General features: G+C 37.9%; 1 protein-coding gene across 1 annotated transcript; it reads left to right on the top strand.

Annotated features, from left to right (window-relative positions):
- Positions 1-16,002: 16,002 nt before the first annotated feature.
- Positions 16,003-19,056, top strand: LOC100027359 (GTP-binding protein Di-Ras2-like). The gene has a single exon (XM_007498763.3). It carries the CDS (start codon positions 16,558-16,560, stop codon positions 17,215-17,217), a length of 660 nt encoding a protein of 219 aa, XP_007498825.1. The 5' UTR covers positions 16,003-16,557; the 3' UTR covers positions 17,218-19,056.
- The last annotated feature ends 6,521 nt before the right edge of the window (positions 19,057-25,577 follow it).

Genomic DNA, 25,577 nt, shown 5'->3' with positions numbered 1-25,577 from the left:
TCTGTGGCTTGCACATGTCTGTTGAAGGTCATATTCTCAAATAATTAAATTTTGATCTATGCTGCAGCCCTTCCTAAATCCTGTTACCCTGAGTAGGGTGGAGATTGGAATAATTAAATTTTGATCTATGCTGCAGCCCTTTCCATTGTTCAGCAAAAGGTTTCTGTCCTAAAGTAATCTTAAGAAGGGAGGAGGAGGAACCTCCCTTGCCAATGGGGTTCACATTCCAATAGAGTTCCCACTATCAGTATGAAATTCCCTACAAGCATGAAACCTTCCAATGGTGAAATTTCCAACATTCACAAGTCTAAGAAATTTTAAGGTTTACAGTGTGCTTTGAGAGTCCCTACATCTATTTTTTTACACTTTTTCTGACTCTACTTTGTCAATTTCTATTAGCAGAAATCCCCTACACATTTCTAATTTTCTGTTTCTAAATTATATGGGGCTGGAGAACCTTAGATAACGAAACTTGTTAGAATTATGTCTAAAATAGCCTCAGAGCATGTAGGCACAATATGTGAGTTTGAAAAACTTTACCCAGGATTAATAGAAGGACTAAAATGATATGGCACAACAAAGAGTTTTTCAGAGGACTTGGCTAGATGTCCTCTCTTCTATAAAAGTATCTTAAAAAAAAAAACTTATACATTACTTTTTTAATTAAAATATATTTATTTGTTATATTAAAGTACCCAGATAACTCCCTCCTCTCTCCTCTCTCCCCATTAGAGAAAGCATCATTTCACAAAAAAAGATATCTGTCTATATTAAACTATGTCATACTCATTTCTTTTTATCAATTCTTTCACTTGAAGTGGACATACACAAATTTGTCAAAAAATATTTCTGTTGCTCTATATAATGTTCTCTGGGTTCTGCTTGTCTCATACTTCATAATGTCATTTAGGTCCTTCCATGTTTTTCCAAAATTAACCTATTTGTCATTTCTTACAGAGTAGTAGTATTCCATCACAATCATAGGCCACAACTTGTTTAACCATTTCCCAATTGATGGCCATCCCTTCAATTTCTATTTCTTTGCCAAAAAAAAGAAAAGAAAAGAACTGTGATATTTTAGAACATATAAATTCTTTTCTTTTTTTCTTGATCACCTGAGGAAATAAATCTAATAGTAATATTTCTGGGTCAAAAGGTATACACAGTTTTATAATTCTTTGGGCATAATTTCAGATTGCCCCCGAAAATGGTTAGCTTAGTTCACAGTTCCACCAATAGTGTATCAGTGTCCTCATTTTTCCACTTCTCTGCCAACATTTGTCATTTTGTCCTTTTATAATTTTAGTAAATCTGATATGTGCGATAGGATATCTGAGTTGTTTTGATTTGCACTTCTGTAATCAATAGTGATCTAGAGTGTTTTTTTCATATAGTTTTGATGTCTTCATTCAAAAATTGTCTTCATATCTTTTGACCATTTATCAATTGGGAAATGGCTCATATTCTCATATGTTTGACAAAGTTCTCTATATATTTTAAGATATGAGACCTCTATCTGAGAATCTGTCATTTTTTTCCACATAGTTTTCTGCTTTTCTTCTAATCTTGGCTACATTAATTTTATAATACTTTTTATTAATGTCCTCTATTGTTCCCTCCCTTAATCTCTTGACTTCCTCTAATATTCCCTCCTTTATTTTATCTCTTGCCTTCTTTTTTTAATCTATACATCCTTTTAAAAGACCCCATCTTATCTTTCTCTCACCCACCTATTTCCTTATAAATTAAGAACATTTTAATTAATATAAATTATTATTTAATTATTTAATTATTATATAATTAATATAAATTAAGAACATACCATTCTATTATTTCATCTTTTACTCAGATTTAATGAGAATAAAGTACTAATATTACTAATCCTCCATCAGTATAAAAGGAGAGAATCTGAATACCTAAATATCAGAAAGGTTTATATAAACCATTTTCCCATATGAGAAATAGACAATTTGACCTTATTAAATCTTTTATCATTGTGAAAATGAAATTAACTCCCCTGCCCATTTTTTAGATTTAATCACCAAAAGTGTAAACACCCCATTCACACTTGAGTGGGGAAAAGTCTGTGACCCATGTGTGTGATAGTGGGTGACGAATCAGAATCAAACTGACTGCTCCCTGGGCAGTCCTAAGCAAAGCTTCAACTGCAATTGGTAGACATAAAAGTGGAGGGAGGCACAGGAAGTGACGCAAAAGAAAATATCTTTAAAAGGGAGTTACAACTTCCTGGGACAACTTTGTTTTCTTCTGGAGTTTTGAGTTGGAGTTGGAGGTTGGTGAAGGATCTGCTGACTGGACCTGAGACCCTGTACTTGGTGAGACTGTTCTTAAATCTCTCCCTTTGGACTGACATGTGGTGAGTGAAAAAGCTGACTCCTTTCCTGGATTTTCTGAAGAGACTAGCCTCAGGAGAGGCCTATTCTCTTGAGAGAGGCTCCCTGCATCCCCAGGTCCTTGTCTACAAAGGCTGAGGCCTCTCTGGCTAAGGACTAAACTAGCCCTGCCTGTTTTTGAGCCAGGGGTCAGAGCAAAATACTTAGTGCTTAGGTTAGATATCTTACCCTATCCTCTCTCTGATTTCTTACTTTCACTCTTTCTTTATTTTATAAAATAAATTATAAATAAATCTCTTTGGAATTAATTAAATTCCTGGTGACCCTATTCTTAAATAATCCAGTCCAATCTTTTATATAAAACCCTCTTATTTCCCCCTTACATCATAGGTCTTTCATGTTTATCTTCTTAATATTTTTTCTCTCATTCTTGTAGATCAAATTTGCAATCATTTCTGGTCTGTTCTTCAAGCATAGTCTAAAAGCTTTTTATTTTGTTAAATGACCATTTTTTTTTCTTGCATGATGATACCCAGCAAGCTGGGTAGGTTATTCTTGATTGCAAACCCAGCTCCTTTGCTCTTTGAAATATTATATTCTATGCCCTTTGTTATTCTAATGTAGAAGTTGCTAAATCTTGTGTTATCCTGATTGTAGTTCCATATTATTGAAATTGTTTCTTTCTAGGGGTAGCAAGGTGTCTCAGAGGATAGAGAGCTAAACCTGGAGAAAGGAGTTTAAATTTGGGTTCAGACATTTCCTAGCTACCAGACACTGACAAAGTCACTTAACCCCAATTGCCTAGCCCTTACTGTTCTTCTGTCTTGGAACCAATACTTAGTATCAATTCTAAGACAGAAGGTAAGGGTTTTTAAATAAATACATTGTTTCTTTCTATTTGCTTATAGTGTTTTCTCTTTAACCTAGGAGTTACAAAACTAGCTTTTTCTGTGAATTTTCCTGCTAGGGTCTCTCACAGGTGGTGATCAATGGATTTTTTCAAATTCTATTTTATCTACTAGTTCCAAAACTTCAGAGCAATTTTTTTGAAGTATAGTGTCTAAACCCCTTTTTTAATAACTTTCAGGTAGTACAAGAATTCTTAAAATTTCTCTCCTGTTTTCCAGGTCAGTTTATTTTGTAATAAGATAGTTCATATTGTCTTCTAGTTTTTAATTTAGTTTTATGTTGTCTTAAGAAGTTATCAGGGGGTGCAGAGCGGGAGGAGCAGAACCAGGAGAACATTGTACACAGAAACTAATACACTGTGGTATAATCAAACGTAATGGACTTCTCCATTAGTGGCAGTGTAATGTCCCTGAACAATCTGCAGGGATCTAGGAGAAAAAACACTATCCATAAGCAAAGGACAAACTGTGGGAGTAAAAACACCGAGGAAAAGCAACTGCCTGACTACAGCGGTTGAGGGGACATGACAGAGGAGAGACTCTAAAGGAAACCCTAATGCAAATATTAACAACATAGCAATGGGTTCGAATCAAGAACACATGTAATACCCAGTGGAATCACGCATCGGCTACGGGGGTGGGGGGTAGGAAAAGAAAATGATCTTTGTCTTTAATGAATAATACTTGGAAATGAAAAAAAAAGTTATCAGGGGAGAAGCTGGGTAGCTCAGTGAATTGAGAGCCAGCCCTAGAGAAAGGACATCCTAAGTTCAAATCTGGCCTCAGACATTTCCCAGCTGTATGACCCTGGGCAAGTCACTTGACCCCCATTGCCTAGCCCTTACCACTCTTCTGCATTGGAACCAATACACAGTATTGTTTCCAAGACGGAAGGTAAGGGAGAAAGGAAGAAAGGAAGAAAGGAAGAAAGGAAGAAAGGAAGAAAGGAAGAAAGGAAGAAAGGAAGAAAGGAAGAAAGGAAGAAAGGAAGAAAGGAAGAAAGGAAGAAAGAAAGAAAGAAAGAAAGAAAGAAAGAAAGAAAGAAAGAAAGAAAGAAAGAAAGAAAGAAAGAAAGAAAGAAAGAAAGAAAGAAAGAAAGAAAGAAAGAAAGAAAGAAAGAAAGAAAGAAAGAAAGAAAGAAAGAAAGAAAGAAAGAAAGAAAGAAAGAAAGAAAGAAAGAAAGAAAGAAAGAAAGAAAGAAAGAAAGAAAGAAAGAAAGAAAGAAAGAAAGAAAGAAAGAAAGAAAGAAAGAAAGGAAGGAAGGAAGGAAGGAAGGAAGGAAGGAAGGAAGGAAGGAAGGAAGGAAGGAAGGAAGGAAGAAAGGAAGAAAGATCAGTTTTCAAATTTAGAAGAGAGTAAAATCAAAATATCCACTTCCAAAACTTCAAAGAAAAATGTAAAATGTACACAGACCCAAAAAGAGTTTTTGGAAGAGCTTAAAAAATACTTTAAAAACCAAATAAGACACTTAGCAACCCCAAAACAGAAGAAGAAATTTAACAAACCATCCAAAGAATTTACTAAGAAAAAGGCCTCAGGACCAGATGGATTCATGAGTCAATTCTGCCAATCATTCAAAGAACAATTAATTCTAATACTAAATAAACTATTTTTTAAAATTACAAATTCTTTTTGTGACACAAACATGATACTGATACCTAATGCATGTGAATCTTAAAAATTCTCAGACCCTACTTCAGATCACTTGGTTAAGACTATTCCCCACTTTAAACAATGAAGGGACTTAGGAAAGTGAGAACTCTACTCCACCCATACTTAAACATACTTTAGGGGAAGATAAAGTTGTAAACTCTTTACTGAACAATGAAAAAGTACTTAACTCATACTTACAGTGAAGCAAAAGCAAAAGCTAAGTCTATTTTTAGGAAGGTGCTAAGTACCTATGAAGGTCAGGCAACTTGCAAACTTGTAAGGGACAAGCCTTAACAAAAGAGGTGTGAGGTTTTAGTCTACTCAGGTGTGAATTACTCAAGTTTAGTCTACTCAGGTGTGAATTAAGAATGGTCTGTCCTTTGGAAAACGTCTACTGTGATTGGTAGATGTGAGAACTTAGGGGAGGTGACATAGGAGAAAATTCTCTTTAAAAGGAGCTGTCTGAACCAGTTCAGGGGAGTTCAGAAGAAATTCAGCCTTGGAAGCTGAAGTGGAACTCAGGTGCTGAACTGGTGGGTCTCTCTGAACACTAGAATCTTGCTTGGAACAAATCTTGTGGTGAGTGGATTAAAGACTGACTGATCTCTCTTAGGGCTTGGGCCTAGGCTGGCCTAGGCTGGCCTGGCTGGCCTACCCCTTTTCTCATTGTTTCCTCTTACTCTCTCTCTTTCATTAATTCCTTAATTTGTATTAATTAAAATCTCCATAAAACCCAGCTGATGTGGATATATTTCATATTTGGGAATTTCCCCCTGGCAACCACTTTATATTTGATTTAACTCAAGACACTGTCTTGAAACCATATTTCTGCGGTCAAAATTTAAGGCAACCACTCTTTTATCTGTAACAGTTTATGGCTACTTTTTTATTTGTCACATGCAGGAAGAGCTAAAACAAAGTAAACTATAAAATCAGCCTCCCTAATGAATATTGATGCAAAAATCTTAAATAAAACACTAGTAAGTATTATGTTACAAGGATCATACAGCATGACCAGTTAAGTTTTATACCAGAAATACAGGGATAGTTCAATATTATGAAAACTATCAGCATAATTGACCATATCAATAATAAGACCAACAGAAACCAGATGATTATCTCAATAGATGCAAAAAAATTATTTTTGACAAAAATATAATTCCCATTCCTTATTAAAAAAAAAAAAAGAAAACATTGGAATCAGTGGAGCTTTCCTTAAAGTGATAAATAGCATCTATCTAAAACCAGCAGTAAGCATTATCTATCGTGAGGATAAACTAGAACTCTTCCCATAAGATCAGGGAGGAAGCAGGGATGCCCATTATCACCACTACTATTTAATATTGTACTAGAAATGCTAGTGATAGCAATAAAAGTGGGAAAAGAAATTAAAGGAATTAAAATAGGCAATAAGAAAACAAAGTTATCACTCTTTGCAAATGACATGATGGTAAACATAGAGGACCCCAGAGAATCAACGAGACAAAACTCCAATAGAAATAATTAACAATTTTAGCAGTTACAGGATATGAAATAAACCCACATAATCATCAGCATTTCCATTTACCACAAATAAAGCCCAACAGCAAGAGATAGAAAAGGAAATTCTATTCAAAATAAGTGTAGACAATATAAAATACCTATCAAAATAAACCCAACAACTATATAAACACAATTACAAAATGCTTTTTCATATAAAGCCAGAACTAAATATGAGTTTTTTATTGTATGTGTGATGTGTTTCTTCTGTCACAGAATGAGACATATGAAAATATGTATTTGATGAAAGGGCTGGTATAACCTGTGGGAGAGAGAGAGAGAGAGAGAGAGAGAGGAGAGAGAGAGAGAGAGAGAGAGAATCTGAATTGTAAAATGTCAGAAAACAATTGTCAAAAATTGTTTCTACGTGGAATTAAACAAAAATTTAAAGGGGAAAAAACTGAACAAGAGAGAAAGAGGAAAAATTAGGGAAAAAAGGTGAGAAATCAAGAAACTTATGAATGAAAGCTCAATCAATTGGAAAAAGAGAAAAAACTCACTAAAGAAAATACCCCATTAAAAATTAGAATTATGCTTTTAAAAAAGCATGTTTCACCTCAAAATTAACTTTGAACATCAAAACAAATAAACTTGCTCAATGCCTCTTGGCAATTAAATTACTTTTATCTCATTTAACCCTTATAATAACCCTAAAACGTAGTTGAGGAAACTGAGAAAGACAGAAGTTAAGTGAATATCCAGGGACATAAATAGCTAGTAAATTTCAGAGACTGGATCTGAACTGAGGTCTTCCTGACTCTATATTTCAGTGCCTTATCCAATGGGCCACCAGCTGCCTCTGGTGTGATAGAGGCTGGCACTAGAGAAAAAGTGCCAGACTGAAGAGTATTTGAAATTGATCACCTCCATGAGGGAAGGGCACCAGGAGTGAATTTCCGAAGGAGAGAAGACTCTGGTGAAGAGAGCAGTGAAGGTCTCTCCCTCTTGAGTTGTCCAAGAGAGAAGGTGGATAAAGACTTTCTCCTGAGAGTTACCCATTTTTCTTGTTGGTGACTAGAAATATTCCCCCCAACACTTCCCAATTGAAGGGACTTTCTGAAGAGAAAACTGAGAAGACTTTACCTCAGCTCCTGTTGCCCAGGGGTGAGTCAACCTGACTTTCTCTCAGGGGGCTCAGGCTACCAAGGCCTGTGTTCCCCTGTGAATCTTAAAATTTCTCAGATTCTACTTCAGAAGATTTGATTAAGCTATTCCCCATTTTAAATAATGGAGGTACTTAGGAATGTATTGAGAACTTTAAAATTACTCCACCCTGCTCAAACAGTGCCTTAGGGAAAGATAAAGTTATAAAATTCCTTACTGAACAATGAAAAGTTTCAACTCATACTTATAGTGGAGCAAAAACCCTAAGCTAGGTGATCTATTTTTAGATCTAATACAAAAGGGTGCTAAGTACCTATAAAGGTTAAATTAATCAAGTAACTTACAAAGGGCAAGCTTAGCAAAGAGATGTGAAATATTCAGAAGATATAATCTAATCAGAGAAGGTGATAACAAAAGAAGATATGAACTAAGAATGGTCAGCCCTGGGGAAAACATCTACTGTGATTGGTAGATGTGAAAATTTAGGGGAGGTGACATAAAAGAAAATTTTCTTTAAAAGGAAGGAGCTCGAGGTGGAATGGGGTAGTTGGAGTTTGGGAGTTAGTGTGGAGGAGTTGGCTCTCTGAACTTAGTTGGAGCTTTGCTTGGGACAAATCTTGTGGTGAGTGGATAAAAGACTGCCTAGGCCTTTTCCTACTATTTCCTCTTTTGTCTCTCTCCCTTCCCTTAATTCCTTCATTCGTATTAATTAAAATCTCCATAAAACCCAGCTGACTTGGGTATTTCATATTTGGGAATTTTTCCCATGGCGACCACTTATTTTTTATAAAAATCAAGACACTAAAATTATCTTTACAGTTTTGGCAATTCACAATCTTGAAAACCATATTTTTCATGGTCACACTCCCCAAACTTGAGGAGGGAGGAAAAGGGTTTAGATAGGGACAGGGACCCTCTTTTCCCACTTTCCTTTTCCCATTCTTCCCTGCCCATTATTCCTTTTGTATTATCTGATTGAGTTAATATTAAAGTTATCTGTTCCCCAAGCTGAGCTGAGTGTGAGTGAATGGATCAAGGGGAGACCTTTGAGTCTCGAGTAGTAGAGGGGGGACAAGAGGGACAAGAGTAGGGGAGAGCAGCTTTAGCTAAGGAGGGAAGGCAGAAGAGGGAAAAATCTTCAAACCCCCTCTCCTCTCTCTGAGCCAACCCATTACAGCTGCTGTCTCCCCTTTGTGAAAGGGGGGCTCTCCTCTGTGTTCTCTTTCCCCCTCTCCATACCAAAGGCCCAAGCCTCCTCCCTAGGGTACGTTCCCTTCTCTCTTTTTTTTTTAAACACTGGACATGAACATCAACATTATGTCAGATACTTTTGTCCATTTGTTCTCATTTGCTTTTCTGCACATGATAAAAGTGTATACTCCATTCTTCAAGTTTTACATTTTTTTTGTTTTACTCTGTTTCTTAAAGATTTTTCCAAATTTCTTTTTATTCCCCATAATTATGATTCTTAATTGCATCACAATCTGCATTACCTCAGTGCTCTATGATGAGCTGATTTATTGTTACACATTTCAGTTGTTTCCAGTTTTTAAAAAAATTATATATTATATGGCTATGAAAATAATTAAACAGATTGTTGTTACTCTTGATTTTATATTCTGATAATTTCAGAATGTATTTCCAAAAATGGAATTACTGTATCAGGGGACCTGATTATTTTCATAACTTTTATTTTAATCAATGAACTACTTTTCCCTCTCCAAAACTTACATGTCTCCAAATCTACCAGCAGTGAATAATGTTCCAGTTTCCCTACAGTCCCATCAGTACAGAATTTCAATGTTTTTCATAATTTTTTACCAGTTTTATAGGTATGATCTTTGAACAGATAAATGACCTCTCCTGTATACAACTAATCAGCTTATAGAAATGAAAGTACAAAGAATAGAACATACAAATGAATTAATAGGAAAAATAACTATGAATGGGAGGTCTCATATATGTCACATATAGGATTTTATTTTCATGTTGATTTTTTTTTGTTTGCATTAATTTTTTTTAACCTAAACACCAAATAAGAGAGAACATTTTCATTTATAGAACAGAGAATTTGATAGGAAATTATTTGATTTTTACCAATCCTGGCAAGATCAGAAAGAAAAAAATATATACAGCCTCAGAAGGATGTCATTTTTTAGTCTCCTCTAACTCTTCCTGACCCTATTTTGGGTTTACTTGGCAAAGATACTGGAGTAGCTTGCATTTCCTTCTCCAGCTTATTTAAAAGAAGAGGAAACTGGAGGCAGCTGGGTAGCCCAGTGGATTGAGAGCCAGGCCTAGAGATGGGAGATCCTAGGTTCAAATCTGACCTCAGACACTTCCTAGTTGTGTGACCCTGGGCAAGTCACTTGACACCCATTGCCTAGCCCTTACCACTGTTCTGCCTTAGAACCAATACACAGTATTGATTCTAAGATGGAAGATAAGGGTTTTATAAAGAAAAAAAGATGAAGAAACTGAGGCAAACAGAGTTAAGTGATTTGCCCAAGGTCACAAGGCCAGTAAATATCTGAGACCAGATTTAAACTCAGGAAGATGAGTCTTCCTGACCTCAAGTCCAGTACTCTATCCACTGTGCCACCTAGCTGCCCCTATCAGGGGGAAAGAAAAACATAAATATGACCCTAAAATGCTTGTACATCACAGAATTGAAAAAGCATGAAGCTAACTTGTGACAGAGGTTTTCAGAACATAATGATAAGAATGCTGGATTTAGAATGAGAGGACCTGTGGCCAGATCTTAATTCTACTCATTAAAGTCTGTGTGATACTGAGCAAGTTTCTTAAATTCTCTAGGCTAAGGATAGCTAGGTGTCTAGAGATGGGAGGTCCTGGGTTCTAATGTGATCTTAAACACTTCCTAGCTGTGTGACCCTGGACAAGTCACCCAACCCCAATTTGCCTAGTAGAATTAGTTTTAAGAGAAAAAGGTGAGGGTTTTTTAAAGTAAATCAATAAATATATGCTTGCCATTTTTTTCTTTAAAAAAAATTCTCAAGGGTCCAGTTTTCTCATTTGTAAAGTAGACTAGGTCAGTAGTGACGCAATTAGAAATAGAAGCCACTAGTCCATACATAAGAATTCCTACTGGTCACATATTGACTTAATTTTAGTATGTAATGGTATCAATATTTAATTGCTTTTTTTGGTTTTATTTTGTTAAATATTTCCTATTGCCAGACACATGATGCCAAGCATCTTGTACTTGATAATTCTAGACTACATGACCTCTCCAGGTATCTTCCTTTTTTCTTTTTAAAAATTCTTACCTTCATTCTGCAGGGATCTAGGAGAAAAAACACTAGGCACAAGCAGAGGACAAATTGTGGGAGTAAAAACACCGAGGAAAACCAACTGCTAGACTACAGGGGTTGAGGGGACATGACAGAGGAGAGACTCTAAATGAACACTCTAATGCAAACACCAACAACATGGAAATGGGTTCAAATCACGGACACATGTGATACCCAGTGGAATCGCGTGTGGGCTATGGGAGGGATGCTGGGGCAGGGGGAGGAGAAAAAGAAAATGACCTTTGTTTCCAATGAATAATGTTTGAAAATGACCAAATAAAATAATGTTTAAAAAAATTCTTACCTTCCATTTTATTTAGTACATTTATTTTTTAAACCCTTACCTTCCATCTTGGGATCAATACTGTGTATTGGTTCTAAGGCAGAAGAATGATAAGGGCTAGGCAATGGGGGTTAAGTGACTTGCTCAGGGTTATACAGCTAGGAAGTATCTGAGGCCACATTTGAACCCAGGACCTCCATCTCTAGGTCTGGTTCTAAATCTACTGAGCCACCCAATTGGCCCTACTTTCCATTGTAGAATCAATACTATGTATTGGTTTCAAGGCAGAAGAATGGTAAGGGCTAGGCTATGGGAGTTAAGTGACTTGCCCAGGGTCACACAGTTAGAAAGTACCTGAGGACAGATTTGAACCCAGGACCTCTCTATGCCTGGCTCTCAATCCACTGAGCTACCAAGCTGCCCTCTCAAGGTCCCAGGAAGGTGTAAATCCTTTGATCCTATGAATTATATGGTTTTAAAAGGGCCTATCATAACAGTTCCTAATTTTTTTAAATATATTACAACACTCCTCTTTTAACCTCAAAAAATTTCACTTTCATAAAAGGCATTTAACCACTATTGTGTTGGTTGAGCATTTGTGGATTGAGAAAGTTTATATTATCTAGAGTCTAAGGAGTGTTCTGTCTCTTCTACTGTAACATGAGTCATCTAATTCGGTTTAAAAATATACATACCTGTACACATAACACTTTAGGAAGGATTCTGTAAAGTCTGAAAATAAATAATTCAGACAGACTACTTCAGGAGGGGCATTTTGGCAGAATGAAAAGTTATATTTTATTTCAAAAGGCCAGGAAAAAAATTCCCCTCTTGAAGTCTTGGGAATATAAAACCTATTATTCATATGGCAGATCTTGCTGGGGCTGAAGAAAGATCAAACTGACAATGCTTGATGAACCCATGGATTTATAGATACTTTCCAATAACATCTGAGTTTCTTATGCTATTCCATCAAGGGTCCATGGCTGACAGATTGGAAATTTGTAGCCAGTAAAACTGCTTTTAAGCCTTTGAATTTGGTTCATCCTAGTATCAAAAGAAAAGAATTGAGGAAGTGCAGGCCAAGGAGCTTTAACTGGCTTCTTATTACCACTAGGATAAAATATACAAACTCCTTTGTTTAGCATTTCAAGTATTTCACAACGTGGCCTTAGTCTACTTTTCTGGTCTTTTGCACATTAATGCCCTTTGGGTAGTTTAGGTTTGAATCCATTTGGCCTCTTTGTTATTCCTTGCAGATGAAATTCTACCTCCTATTCCTGTGCTGATACACACAGACTATCCACAGTGCCTGAAATGTATTCATTCCCTCTTCATCTTCTTCTTCTTCTTCCTCCTCCTTCTCCTCCTAGTCCTCCTCCTCTTCCCCCACCCCTTACCTTCTGTCTTAGTATCAATTCTAAGGCAGAAGAGTGGCAAGGGCTAGGCAATAGGAATTAAATGACTTGCCCAGAGTCATACAGCTAGGAAGTATCTGAGGTTCTTTTGACTCCAGGCCTGGCACATTGAGCTACCTCGCTCCCCAACATAATATAATAACCATGAGTTAATTTTGATGTTAGCCTTTTGAACAAAAATTTGCAGTATATGACTCAACACTAAGCAGAATTAACATTGAGTTTATTTCTGCATTTTGATTTAAAACAAGAGCAAAAGTCACAATTGTTATGGAAAATTGTAGAATTTTATAAGCTCTTTTGCTGAGAGACAGAAATTCTTTTTTTTATTTTTAGCCATCTAACAAATCTACAAAAATAACTAACTAGTTGCAAGAGAAAATATTTATTTTTCTACTATATTAAATGATAATTGGACTTGAAGTTTAATTGCACATATTGCTTCATTTTTAAACAGTTTATGTAAGTAAATTAAGGAAAGTAAGGGAAAAAATGTCTTCAGAGATGCCTTTCTTCTTTTCTACAGTGGGCACAACAGTTATATCCTCACAGAAACTCTTCTGAATGACTGACAAGTATTGCCATCTAGTTTGTTTGAAAATCTCCCAGATGGAATAGTAACAAAAATGGAGGATAAAAAGTTTAAATCAGAAAACAACCTTAATACTGCAATGAGAAGTAATATAAAATGTTGGATAGTTTTCCCTGTAGAACATTCATGCTGGTACATGATGATTTCAAAATGGCATTTAATGTATATGCCCAATAGTCATAGTTTTCCAAGCATCCTGACATTTAAGTTGCAAAAATTTGTAATATCTTGATCATTTGATTACCTATCTGATAAAGTACAATCCCAGAGTAAAAAGAGAGAGCTACTCTGGTGCAGTATATACCACACAAATGATGGTATACAAATGCTCCTGGTCAGGTACTGGGAAATGGTCAAATGTCAAACCCTTATGGTGGTTTGAAAATTATTTGATCCCAGGTTGAGAAGCATCACTCTTAGTCAGAAGCAGTTTGATATAATCACTGTATAAACTTACAAATTATGTACATGATCATGATAGTTTCAAATAGCTGCAGAAAAAAATACCCTATAGTGCTTCAAACATGCATATACTTGTCAGAGGAAAAGCATATTTGTAACATAACTGGACAATTATTTGTTGTTATAGAACCATGACAGAATTTTTAGCACAAACTACTTGAAACATCATCATGAATCCTCAAAAGATTCCAAACTGGTTCATGAACCAGTAAATGGTAACCACTGTTCCATAGCATCACTGAATGCAGCAATGATGCCTGACTGACAATTCTGTTGTTGACAGTTCTGCTCAAGGAGAACAAAAAATGTTATTGGAAACTAGAGATATACTCCATAAAGAGATAGAGAAATTAAAATTGCAACTAAAAGTTGATTGGATTGACTAAGTGACTATGGTTCAACCAAGGTTTCCTGGCTCAGTCTAGGCACTGAAATTCCACTATCAATCAAATTCCACTATTAAACTGGAATTCAGTTTAAAGATAAGGAGGAGTTCCAGGACAAAGGCTTTTCAGGAGGGGACTCAGACATCCTTAATTAGTAGTCACAGGATCATAGATTTAGAGCAGATAGATGTCATTATTGGATGAAGAAACTAAGGTCTAAAGAGATTAAGTGATCTATCCAGGGTCACTCGGCACTTTCCACCCTTTACTTTGTTGCCTCTCTCAATCCCAGAGGGTAGAGGGTGACTAGGAGGCACAGTGGACCAGCTGTGAAGTCAGTAAGACCCAAGTTGAAATCTGACTTCAGACACTATTATTACCCTGGGCAACTTTACCTTATTCACCTCATTTTCCTCATCTATAAAATGAACTGGAGATGAAAATGGCAAACCACTCCAGGATCTTTGCCAAGAAGACACCAAATGGGGTCAGGAAGAGTTGGACTCAGTTGAAACAACTGAAAAAAACAACAAAAAGAGCAAGCTACCAACTGAAAGCAACTCTGACTTGGTGAAAACTTGAGTATTTTCCATGTCAGCTAAATAAAGGCAAGTTGTGATGGATGAAATTAGAACCCTACCCTTAGAGGGAAATGTTTACTTTTAGGATAGACGGCTACAGAGAATTCACCAGGTAAAAGATGAGGAAGACAAAATAACTAACATGAGAACTACAAATCAAAACTTGCCAGATGAAATAAAACCTTAGTATGCCACCTTCTGGGTATTTGATAGTATAAAATGCCTGCTAGAGGGACTGTTTAATGTTTACTTTTCAGTGGAAGGTGGGGCAGAGAAAATAAACTGACTATACATAAAACAAAGGGGATTATTATAACTGCTTTTTTTTTTTAACCCTCACTTTCTGTCAGTATCAGTTCTAAGAAAGAAGAGTGGGGAAGGCTAGGCAATCAGGGTTAAGTGATTCACCTAGGACATGTCTGAGGCCAGAATTGAGGTTTTTAATACTGCTATTTCAGCCAGCCAAAAATCAGAATGGCAGTGAGAGAGAACAGCTTTTAGAACAACGTGCCTGTAACATGGGTGAATGGTAAAGGACCGAGGAAGATCTATACAATGTCAGAAGGAAAAAACGAAAACTGCTCTCTTCTAAAGCTGTAGACAAGTCAAACAATGAACATAGGGACCAGTGAGCATTAACCAACCTTTAAAGAAGGGGGCTATTTTGTTTTTGTGAATTTTATCTCCATCACATAGCACAGTGCTTTTCATTCATTCAAAAAAATGAGCAGGTTGGATTAGATGGCTTCTTAGGTTCCTTTCATCTGTAGATCCATGGTCCTATAATTGAAATGGAAAATTGAAAACCTGGAAAGGAGGACCAAGCAGTGGCTAAAAATGCGGAAAATAATTCATAAATGTACTTTATAAATAAATAGGGAAAGGATAACTTGTTGGGTGGACAGGAAGGATGTATTAGGAAATGGAGGTAATATAAAAAAGATAAAACAAATTAAAAACAGAAGAGCAGTTTTAGTCGACAAATATTATTTGAAACTGTGGGCATGAATATTTTATACATTCCAGGAAAAAACACTTTCCAGATAATAAAGCTTTCCTAATAACATTTGAGTTTAAATTTACAATTGTGGAGAAGGAAAAGGAAGCCAGAACACAAGTTAAATTTACAACCGGTAGGGAATGAATTTATTTGGGTTTATTTTTCCAACCAGGTTGGAACTAAATGAGACATCTGTGCAGGTGCTTTGTAAACTTTGTTCCTGCTTCTCTTGTATTGCTAATAGTGTCAGGCACAGCTCGGAACACACAGCGTTTATTGTTAACTTGAACTGCTATAAACATGCACCACTGTGAACTACATAAAGTACTGTAGTCCCTCCAGCAGTTTACAGGAGAGGAAATTAGTGAACGTTTCCTACAATAGGGATAGTCTTTAAATGTCTTCATTTAATTAGCAGGACGATGATGGAAGGTATCTCTCTGGGTTTCTAAATGTTGGCTATTTTTATTATTATTATTTTAAAATCGTCCTTGGCATTCTAAGCCTTAACCTGGGAAAGCCAGGCTCCCCAAATTGGCGTACTCGACTTGACTGAGTTTCTCCACTCTTATCCACTGCTGCGGAACCCTGGGGATGCGGCAGAGCACTTTCAGACCCCAGAATTCTAGGATCCGGGAGGTTCCAAACGAGAGGAGTCCAGGTGAGAAGAAAGGAAGAAAAGTAGTAAAGAAGAAGGAGGTAAATGGGAGGGGGGGGAGATTTTTTTTAAGTTTTGTATTTTCTTCTTAACCAATAGCAGCCATCGGTCTGAGTCCCCTCCCCGGGATATTATTGGCCAGTTGCATACTATAAAAACAGGTTAGCAGGCGTAGGACAGACGAAACCGGGAACGTGCATCCAAAAGGTGGTTTGTTAGTTATTTTCCTAGCTTTGCGCTTCACTCCGAAGTCGCCGCCCTCCTTGCGGGTTCTTCTTTCGTGAGGCCCCCTTTTATCCAACACCATGGCTCTGGACCCAGCTAAGCCCAAGTCCTGCGTGCGACTGGTTTTCTTTGGCGCGGCTGGCGTGGGCAAGACTGCGCTGATCCAGCGCTTCCTGGCAGACACTTTTGAAGCTCAGCACAAGCGCACCGTGGAGGAACTTTATTGCTTGGAGTATGAGCTGGACACACAACAGGTGCGCCTGGAGATCATGGACACGAGCGGCAGCTATTCGTTCCCGGCCATGAGGAAGCTGGGCATCCGCCGCGGGGACGCTTTTGCCCTTGTCTACTCGCTGCAGGAGCCCGAGTCCTTCCAGGAGGTGCGGCGGCTGCGCGCGGAGATCCTTGAGACCAAAGGGGAGGCTCCCAGCCCGCCACCTATCGTGGTAGTGGGCAACAAAAGCGACCTGGCGCCCAGTGGGAGCTTCCCTAACGCTGTGATTGCCGCCGTGGAGCTCGAGTGGGGTGGCATCTACCTCGAGGCGTCTGCCAAGCGTGGAGAGAATGTGCTGAGTCTCTTCCAGGAGCTCCTACAGCTCGTACACCTGCCTAGCCGCCTCAGCCCAGCACTGCGCCGTCGCCGCCAGACCTTCCCTGGAGGACCACCTGATGAAGCGGTGGGGACTGTCTCCACCCGCCGAGCCGGGACGCGCAAGCGCCACAGTTGCGCAGTGTCTTAGCACTTGAGATTCCTTTTTCTGTGAGCGTCCCGAACCTAGCTGGGGAAGAAAAAAAAAAAAAAGCACCCTCCCGGCTTAGTGCGCATTCCGTTTTTTGTTTTGTTTTTTTTTCCAGTTCTCCCCCGCCTCTTTGGTTCAAAATCCCACCCTGGTAGAAGCTGCTGCGGGTATCCTGCCACTACTGACTCGCCTCTCCCCGTAAGGGGCGCAGCTGAGCTGTTTCCTGGGGGAGGGGGTCCCCCCATAAAACTGGGTCCCGGGTTTGGCTCATCCCGGGTATGGTTAAGGCAGTGCAGAGGTTGGGTACAGTGTGCCAAGGTTTCCGTTCCAGGATGGGCGGGATGAAGATGAGGTGCCATGTGTGCATAACCACAAAGTACTGCAGCTGCTGATCAGCCCTGAAGTGTAGGCTCAGCTCCGGTAGTGGGTGCTGCTGGACTGTTGTGTTGGACGCTGGTCCCACTGAAGGCTTTGGAGCTGTACTCCAGTCTGAGTCAAGTAGCAGTAAAAACTCAAAATGTCTTCTTTTTGTTTATATTGGGGACACTTTGAGGGAGTCTGGATTAGAAGATTCCTTTCTGCTCCAAATGCTATCGCCCTATAATAATAAGAGAAGCTCTTTTCTTGGCTAATCAGTGAAAAGTGCCTGGCAAGCTGTCAAAGACAGACTCCTGTTGCAAGGTGTACCTTGACGTCTGCGGAAGGGGGCATGTTAGCTTCACGGACCCCCATTAAGAGGTGTTTTCTTCTACTCCACATGCCCTCCATATAGCACTTAACCCTTGCTGCCCAGGTGCTTCCAAAGCATTCTCATTTGTCTTAGCGTCCTGAGTAGGTTGTAAAACCCTTCAAGGGCAAGGATTGTTCGCATAGTACATACATATGTATACCTAGTTGTCTAGTATAGATTTGGTTTGTCCAATTCAAAACTGGGTTCCTGAAGTCGGCAGTGAATATTTGTAATTAAATTTCTTATTGACTACAGTATATGAGTTTCCTCCTTCAGTTACAGTTTGATTATATAGCTAAAGTTTACTATGTGCTTCTCACACATTACCTTATTCAGATCCTCACAACAACACTGTGGGGTAAGTTTATCATCTTCATTTTACAATTGAGGAAAGAGACTCATCGCCAGGGACATGCAGCTGGTTAGTTTCTGAGATGAGGTTTGAACTGTGCTCTTCCTGACTGAGGGCAGTGCTTTATTTACTGAAGAAAAATCATTGTATATGAGGGTGTCCCTGGATTGGGAAATGGCTGAATTGTGGTATATAATGGTGATGGAATATTATTGTACTGTAAGGAATGACGAAATGGAGGGTTTCTATATGAACTGAAAAGACCTCCATGAACTGATGCAGAGTGAAATGAGCAGAACCAGGAGAACATTGTACACAGAAAGTGAAACATTGTAGATCCATCAAATGTAATTGACTTTGCTACTGGCAGCAATGCAATGATCCAGGACAATCCTGGAGGGACTTACAAGAAAGAACACTATCCACATCTAGAGAAAGAACTGTGGGAATAGCAAGAGCAGAAAGAAAAGCATATGATTGATCACTTGTTTATATGAGCATATGATCTGGGGTTTGGGTTTTAAAAGATTACTCTTACAAAAATGAATAACATAGATATAAATATCAAGTGGCACATATATAAGTGCAATTGCTTGTCAACTCCAGGAGGGAGGAGGGAAAAAGGGTAGGAGACAACATGAATCATGCAACCATGGAAAAATATTTAAAACATTTTTTTAAATCATTGTAATAGCCTAGCTGGATCCCTTATTTCATTTGATCTTCACAAATGCTCCATAAAGCAAACAGTGTAAGGTAAAAAAAAAAGATAAAAAGTCCCTATTTTACAGATGAGGAAACTGAGGCTCAACTGTTAAGTAAATTATGGTAATAACAAATAGTAAGATCAGGATTCAAACTCAAGACTTTTGACTGAATGGAATTATCAACAGCTCACCAAGTTTGCCCAACATAAAGTCTTAACACTAGCAGCTAGGTGGAGTAGTAGATAGAATGAGTACCTGTAGTCAGGAAGACACATCTTCCTGAGTTCAAATTTGGGCTCAGACACTATACTAGCAATGGGACCCTAGGAAAAGCCTTTCACTCTACCTCCATTTCCTCATCTATAAAATGATCTGGAGAAGGAAATGGCAAACACTTCATTATCTTTGCCTAGAAAACCCCAAATGGAATCGCAAAGAATTGGACATGACTGAACAAGTACAAGGAGTCTAAAATAAAAGTTCATCATCTGAAGGGTTTTTAAGGAGGCTCAGAGGAGAAAAGTATAAAATGGGACATAGGAAAATAGCTCATAATTATAGTCATTTCAGAAAAAGAAATTCTTTCCTAATAAGATATTATGGCATAGTAGATAGAGCAAGTCAGAAAGCTATCAGCTTGAATCCTGCCTCACATACATACTAGCTGTGGGACCAAGAGTTTAACCATTCTGAACTGTCCGCTTATGTAAAATGGGAATTAATAGCTCCTACTTCACAGAGTTATTGTGAGATTCAAATGAGACAATGTAGATAAAATACATTGTAAAACTTTAGCTATGTGATCATTACAAATTTCCCAGTATAAAGGATCTGTAAAAGTAGGTCCCTTTTGGCACTGCTCCTGCTTTCCTCCTTCACTTTTAAAGAGTCAAAAAGCATGGAGGGGTAACTTGTTTAAGGAGTGTTTTTTCAGCCTAAGAAAATAGTTTTTGTTGTTAGATTACTAGCTACTAAGGAAATATAAGCAATCCCCCAAATAAGTTCATTAGCTTTACAGGAAATCACAGGGGCTCTGTTACATCTGGCCATGTATCCAGTTCTAATTACTAAAGCCCATTTGTCCTATTGGCAAAGCCAAAGGGAAGGGAAGTCCTTCCCATCGGTATTTCCTCTTCTTTCTTCCCACTCTGATCTCTTGTTTGTTGATCTGAAATATGGTTATTTTAGTATTAATCATTCTTTTTTCCCTCTTTTTTTTAAAACCCTTATTTTCTGTCTTAGAATCAATACCATGTATTGGTTTCAAGGCAAAAGAGCAGTAAAAGGTTAGGCAAGGAGGGTTAAATGACTTGCCCAGCGTCACACAGCTATGAAGTATCTGAGGCCAGGTTTGAACCCAGCACCTCCCATCCCTTGGCCTGGCTTCAATCCACTGAATCACTAACTGAGCCCTAGGATTAATCATTCTTATTTTTTTTTAAAACCTTACTTTCCATATTAGAATCAATATTGTGTATTGGTTGTAAAGCAGAAGAGTGGTAAGGTCTAGGCAATGGGGGTTCAGTGACTTGCCCATGGTCACACAAGTGGGAAGTGTCTGAGGCTAGATTTGAACCCAGGACCTCCCATCCCTAGGCCTGGCTTTCAATCCACTGAACTACCCAGCTGCCCCCAGGATTAATCATTCTTAAAGGAGACACTATACAAGTATGTCACAATTACAGTTTCCATAAAGTATATCACAAATTATAATTAGTTAATTTTCAACATATTAGTCAAACCAAGTGCTCTTCACAATGATCTATATTGTCCTGGTAGGCATTGAAGCCCAGTTTATTTTCAGAAATGTCTACTTTTTAGGGGACACAGATATTTAATCACACAAATATCCATGGATTGAACACATGCTACAAGGATCCTTGGTTTGAATCTGCTCTCAGAAGACAATTCGCACCCTCTTTTAACCACCTGAGGGTCCTTCAGAGCTATACAAAATAATAATAAGTGGAGGAAATGCTTCATGAAGGTTACACCACCAGCCTTTTCTGAAAGGTCTCTGAGAGGGTGATAATACACCTACTCTCCACAACTGTGCCTCAGTTTTACCTTTTCTGAAAACTTTGCTTAACTGTTTCATCCTTTCCCAGTCCTAACCGTGTATTTTATCTCTGACTATTCTGTTACCACTTTAAAAAAATGAATTTTATTGCTATATTTTGTTTTCATTATATTGCCAGAATTTCTCCCAGCATTTTTCCACCCTAAGGCTGTTCCATATAACAAGTAATATATTTATTCTTATTTATTTTTTAACCTTCCCTTCCCTCTTAGAATCAATAATATGTGTTGGTTCTAAGGCAAAAGAGTTGTAAGGTCTAGGCAATGGGGGTTAAGTGACTTGCCCAGGGTCACACAGCTAGGAAGTGACTAAGATCATATTTGAACCCAAGACTTCCTATTTCTAGGCCTGGCTCTCAATCCCTGCTGCCCCCCCCCCCCCCCCACACACACACACTATGTAATATTTTAAAAGAAAGGGAGAAAAATCAACAAAAAGTGATCAATACATTGAAAAGTTTAGGAATTTTAATGTAACAAACAAATAAATTTTAAAGTTGTGGATGGATGGATAGATAGATGGATGGATGGATAGATAGATAGATAGATAGATAGATAGATAGATAGATAGATAGATAGATAGATAGATAGATAGATGGATGGATGGATGCAGTATACCTCATTCATGAACTTCTTACCTCTACAAAGGAATTGGGTGAGCCTATAATAAAGTTATTGGTCTTAAACATCACCTTTATTTCTGAATTCCTTCCTGCTCCCTTACCCAGATAGCTAAACCTTGAAACAAATGAAAAGGATGCCAAACATACAGTGTGCCCAGCACTGCCCTAAAAATACAATCAGAAAGAAAAACAATGTCCTCAAGGGCTTGCATTTTAATGTGGGAAGACTTCTGGACAAAGGTAGCCCAGCACGGGGGCATCGGGTTGAAGTCCAGAAAGCCTCGGATAGGACTGTAAGGGCCATCACCTCTTCTAAAATACTCTTTTTCAGGAGAAGCAACCAAAAAGGAGGCTCTTCATTTGCTCTGGGAGTAGACTGGGCTGGGCTGGAGCCCTTCACAAAACGGGAGCTCCTGCCGGAGAAGAGACACAGGCTTGGAAGAAAAATGTTCTTGGATGAGTGGGCTCTGGGTGGGGTGCTAGAATATTCCTGGGTAAGAAAGCCTCAGGCACTGAAAGAAGTTCGGGCTTGAGGAAAGGCATGCTTTTGAAAGTCAGAAGATTAAAAACAGGTCTGGGAAGTGGGGAAAAAAAAGGGGTGGGGAGGGAGCAGTTTAGCAGCAAAGCAGCAATACTGAATGATGAACAACTGTGAATGACTTGGCTATTTTCATGAACACAATGATCCAAGACAGTCCCAAAGGACTCATGATGAAAAATGCTCTCCACCTTCCGAGAGAGGACTAATGGAGTCTGAATGCAAACGGAAGCTAACCTAACACCCCAAATTTACCTTTGTCACATGGGAACTTGCAGACCACTTTTCACTTTATTTTCTTCATGTTTTTTTTTATGTGCTTTCTTCTATAACATGACAAATCTGTAAATGTGTTTGCTATGATAGCACAAATATAATCAATATCAAATTGCTCACCATTTATAGGAGAATCGAGAGGAAAGGGGGAGCGAATTTGGAATTCAAAATGTCAGAAAGAGTAATGCCAAAATTTTTTCCCCGTATAGTTAGGGGGGAAATAATAAAACATTGCTAGAGGGAAAAAAAGGAAAGAAAAAAGCAATTCAGTGAGACTAGGCCTGCTATCTGAGAGTATATACAATATTCTACCACTTGTCTTCCACCTCTGCACAGAAGGTAAAGAGATACATTTCCCCAACCTCTACCCTGGGATCAATCTTGATAATAACACAGTATACACTTTCTTTTTTTTTCTTTTTTCTCTTAAATTGTTGTAGTTATATGTATTGTTTCCCTGATTCTGCTTATTTCATTCTGCATCAGCTCCATGTAGATCTTTCCATGCTTGTCTGATTTCTTTATTTTTGTTATTTGTTACATCACAGTAATATTCCATTATATCTACACAACTTTAGCTGTTCCTGGTGCATAGGCACCTACTTTATGTCCAATTCTCTGCTACTTAAAGAGAAAAAAGTGCTACTATGACTATTTTGACTTATATGGCATCCCTTTCATCTTTGACCTCAGTTGCTATTCTTTACCCCATTATATTTTTAGAATATCTCCTATCCAAGGTGGGAGATGGGATAGGGCCCCTGAAGCAGATCAGACCAAACTATCTACAAAAAATATAAAAGTATCATGCAAGAAATTCTCTTATATTTCCTTAGCTATCCTGAAATGGTTTTGAAAAAAGAATTATGTTATCTTCATGGAAAGAATGCTGATTTTAGAATCAGAAGACTCAAATTCATTTATTTATATTTATTTTTTATTTGAACATTTTATTTAATTAATATAGAATATTTGTCATTGTTACATGATTTATGTTCTTTCCCTCCTCTCCTCCCACCCCCCTCACCTTTGCAGCCAACAAGCAATTCCACTGGGTTTTACATGTGTCATTGATCAAGACCTATTTCCATATTATTCATATTTGCACTAGGGTGATCATTTAGAGGCTACATCCCCAATCACATCCCCATCGACCCATGTGATCAAGCAGTTGTTTTTCTTCAGTGTTTCTACTCCCACAGTTCTTTCTGTGAATGGGGATAGCATTTTTTCTCAGAAGTCTCTCTGGATTGTCCTGGATTATTGCATTGCTGGTAGTGAAGAGATCTATTACATTTGATTGTGCCACAGTGTATCAGTCTCTGTGTACAATGTTTTCCTGGTTCTGCTCCTTTCACTCTGCATCAATTCCTGGAGGTTATTCCAGTTCACATGGAATTCCTCCAGTTCATTATTCCTTTTAGCACAATAGTATTCCATCACCAACATATACCACAATTTGTTCAGCCATTCCCCAATTGATGGGCATCCCCTCATTTTCCAATTTTTTTTGCCACCACAAAGAGTGCGGCTATAAATATTTTTGTACAGGTCTTTTTCCTTATTATCTTTTTGGGGTATAAACCCAGCAGTGATAAGAAGACTCAAATTTAAGACCTGGCTCCCAAGCTTTGTAGATGAGTGTTTTTTCAGTGGATCATATAAGCTGTCCAGGTTCAGTTTGCAAATCTGTAAAATGGTTAAGTAAAACTTACTACTATTTATCTCAAGATTATTATTGTGAGAAAAGTATTTGGTACTCCTTAAAGCCAATGTAAATAGCATTCAGAGAGTGGGAAATTCAAATTTTTCAGAAAAGGATTGTTTTCCACCTTAAAGACAGAGGTGACACTCTGTATCTATGCTTTTTCCATCTCCCTACTCTAATATAGTTATGCACCTTCTAATAGCATTGGTCAATTAAAAACATTTTTTTGTAAAGATACTTTATTTTACCAATTACATGTAATAACAAATTTCCATGTAAGTTTTCCAAAGTTATATGTTCCAAATTATCTTCCTTCTTCCCTTCCCTCCCTGCTCCAACAGCTAGTAAGCAATTCGATAATAGCATTGGTCTTGATGGGTTGCTTATCTTGACTCAACTCACTGTACATAAGGAAATAAGTTGAGAGAGTAGTCACAATAGTAATGTAGCTAAGTGTTTATATGCTACTCAACATCTGCAAAGTACTTTACAAGGATTGTTTCATTTCATCCTTATAACAACCCTAAGAAGTAGATGCTATCATTATCCTGATTTTTTATAGGTGAAGAACTAGAGGCAAACAGAGGTTAAGTGACTTGAATAGGGTCACAGAGCTAATAAATTTCTGAGGTGGGCTTTCAAATTAGGTGTTCCATATTCTAAATCCTATAATCTACTCATTGGGTCACTTAGCTGCCTCTATTCAGTCTCTCACTCCTTCCAGTGCCTAAACTTGCAAACTTAAAGTGATCCTTCACTCCTCTCTTCTCTCCTCATGTATCCAATCAGTTGCCAAGGTTTTTATCCACAACTGTTAATTTCTTTTTCAAAGGGAAAGAATGGGAGCTCAAAGAGCTCCCCATTAAACAATTTTTTTGAAGGATCACCTAGACAGGATGCCAACCCTGGTCTCCTAAGATCCAGTCTAGCACACTACTTATTCTAGCATGTTGCTTGAATGAATGCTAGCTCATTTGTTCTTTAATTCTCATTATCTTTTCTCTTTTGAAATATTATTTTTCATGAGGAGCAAAGAAAAAAAGGAGGATCTTCTTTTGCATAGATTATTAGGAGGTTCTACTAATAAACCTATGGTGAAGGAATATGAAGTATTTACTTCAGGCACAGATTATTGCTTTGGGAACTTCTTCAATCAGCAAGAGTTTAGCACTTTCAGAACCAAGTGTTTCTTTCAATAATACAGAGGTAGGTTAGTGTGGTCCTGGGTATTTCTTGACCCATTCCTATCTTATTGACTATGAATGATGGTCTCAGATACAGTAAAAGTCATGTAATTTTAAATTGCCAAGACATCTCTGGGCATATCCTTTATTCACATCAATTTAA

Source organism: Monodelphis domestica, chromosome 7 (genome assembly GCF_027887165.1).
Source record: "Monodelphis domestica isolate mMonDom1 chromosome 7, mMonDom1.pri, whole genome shotgun sequence".
NCBI lineage: Eukaryota > Metazoa > Chordata > Mammalia > Didelphimorphia > Didelphidae > Monodelphis > Monodelphis domestica.
Note: the sequence above shows the minus strand (reverse complement) of the source record. Positions and strands in the feature narration are given on the sequence as shown.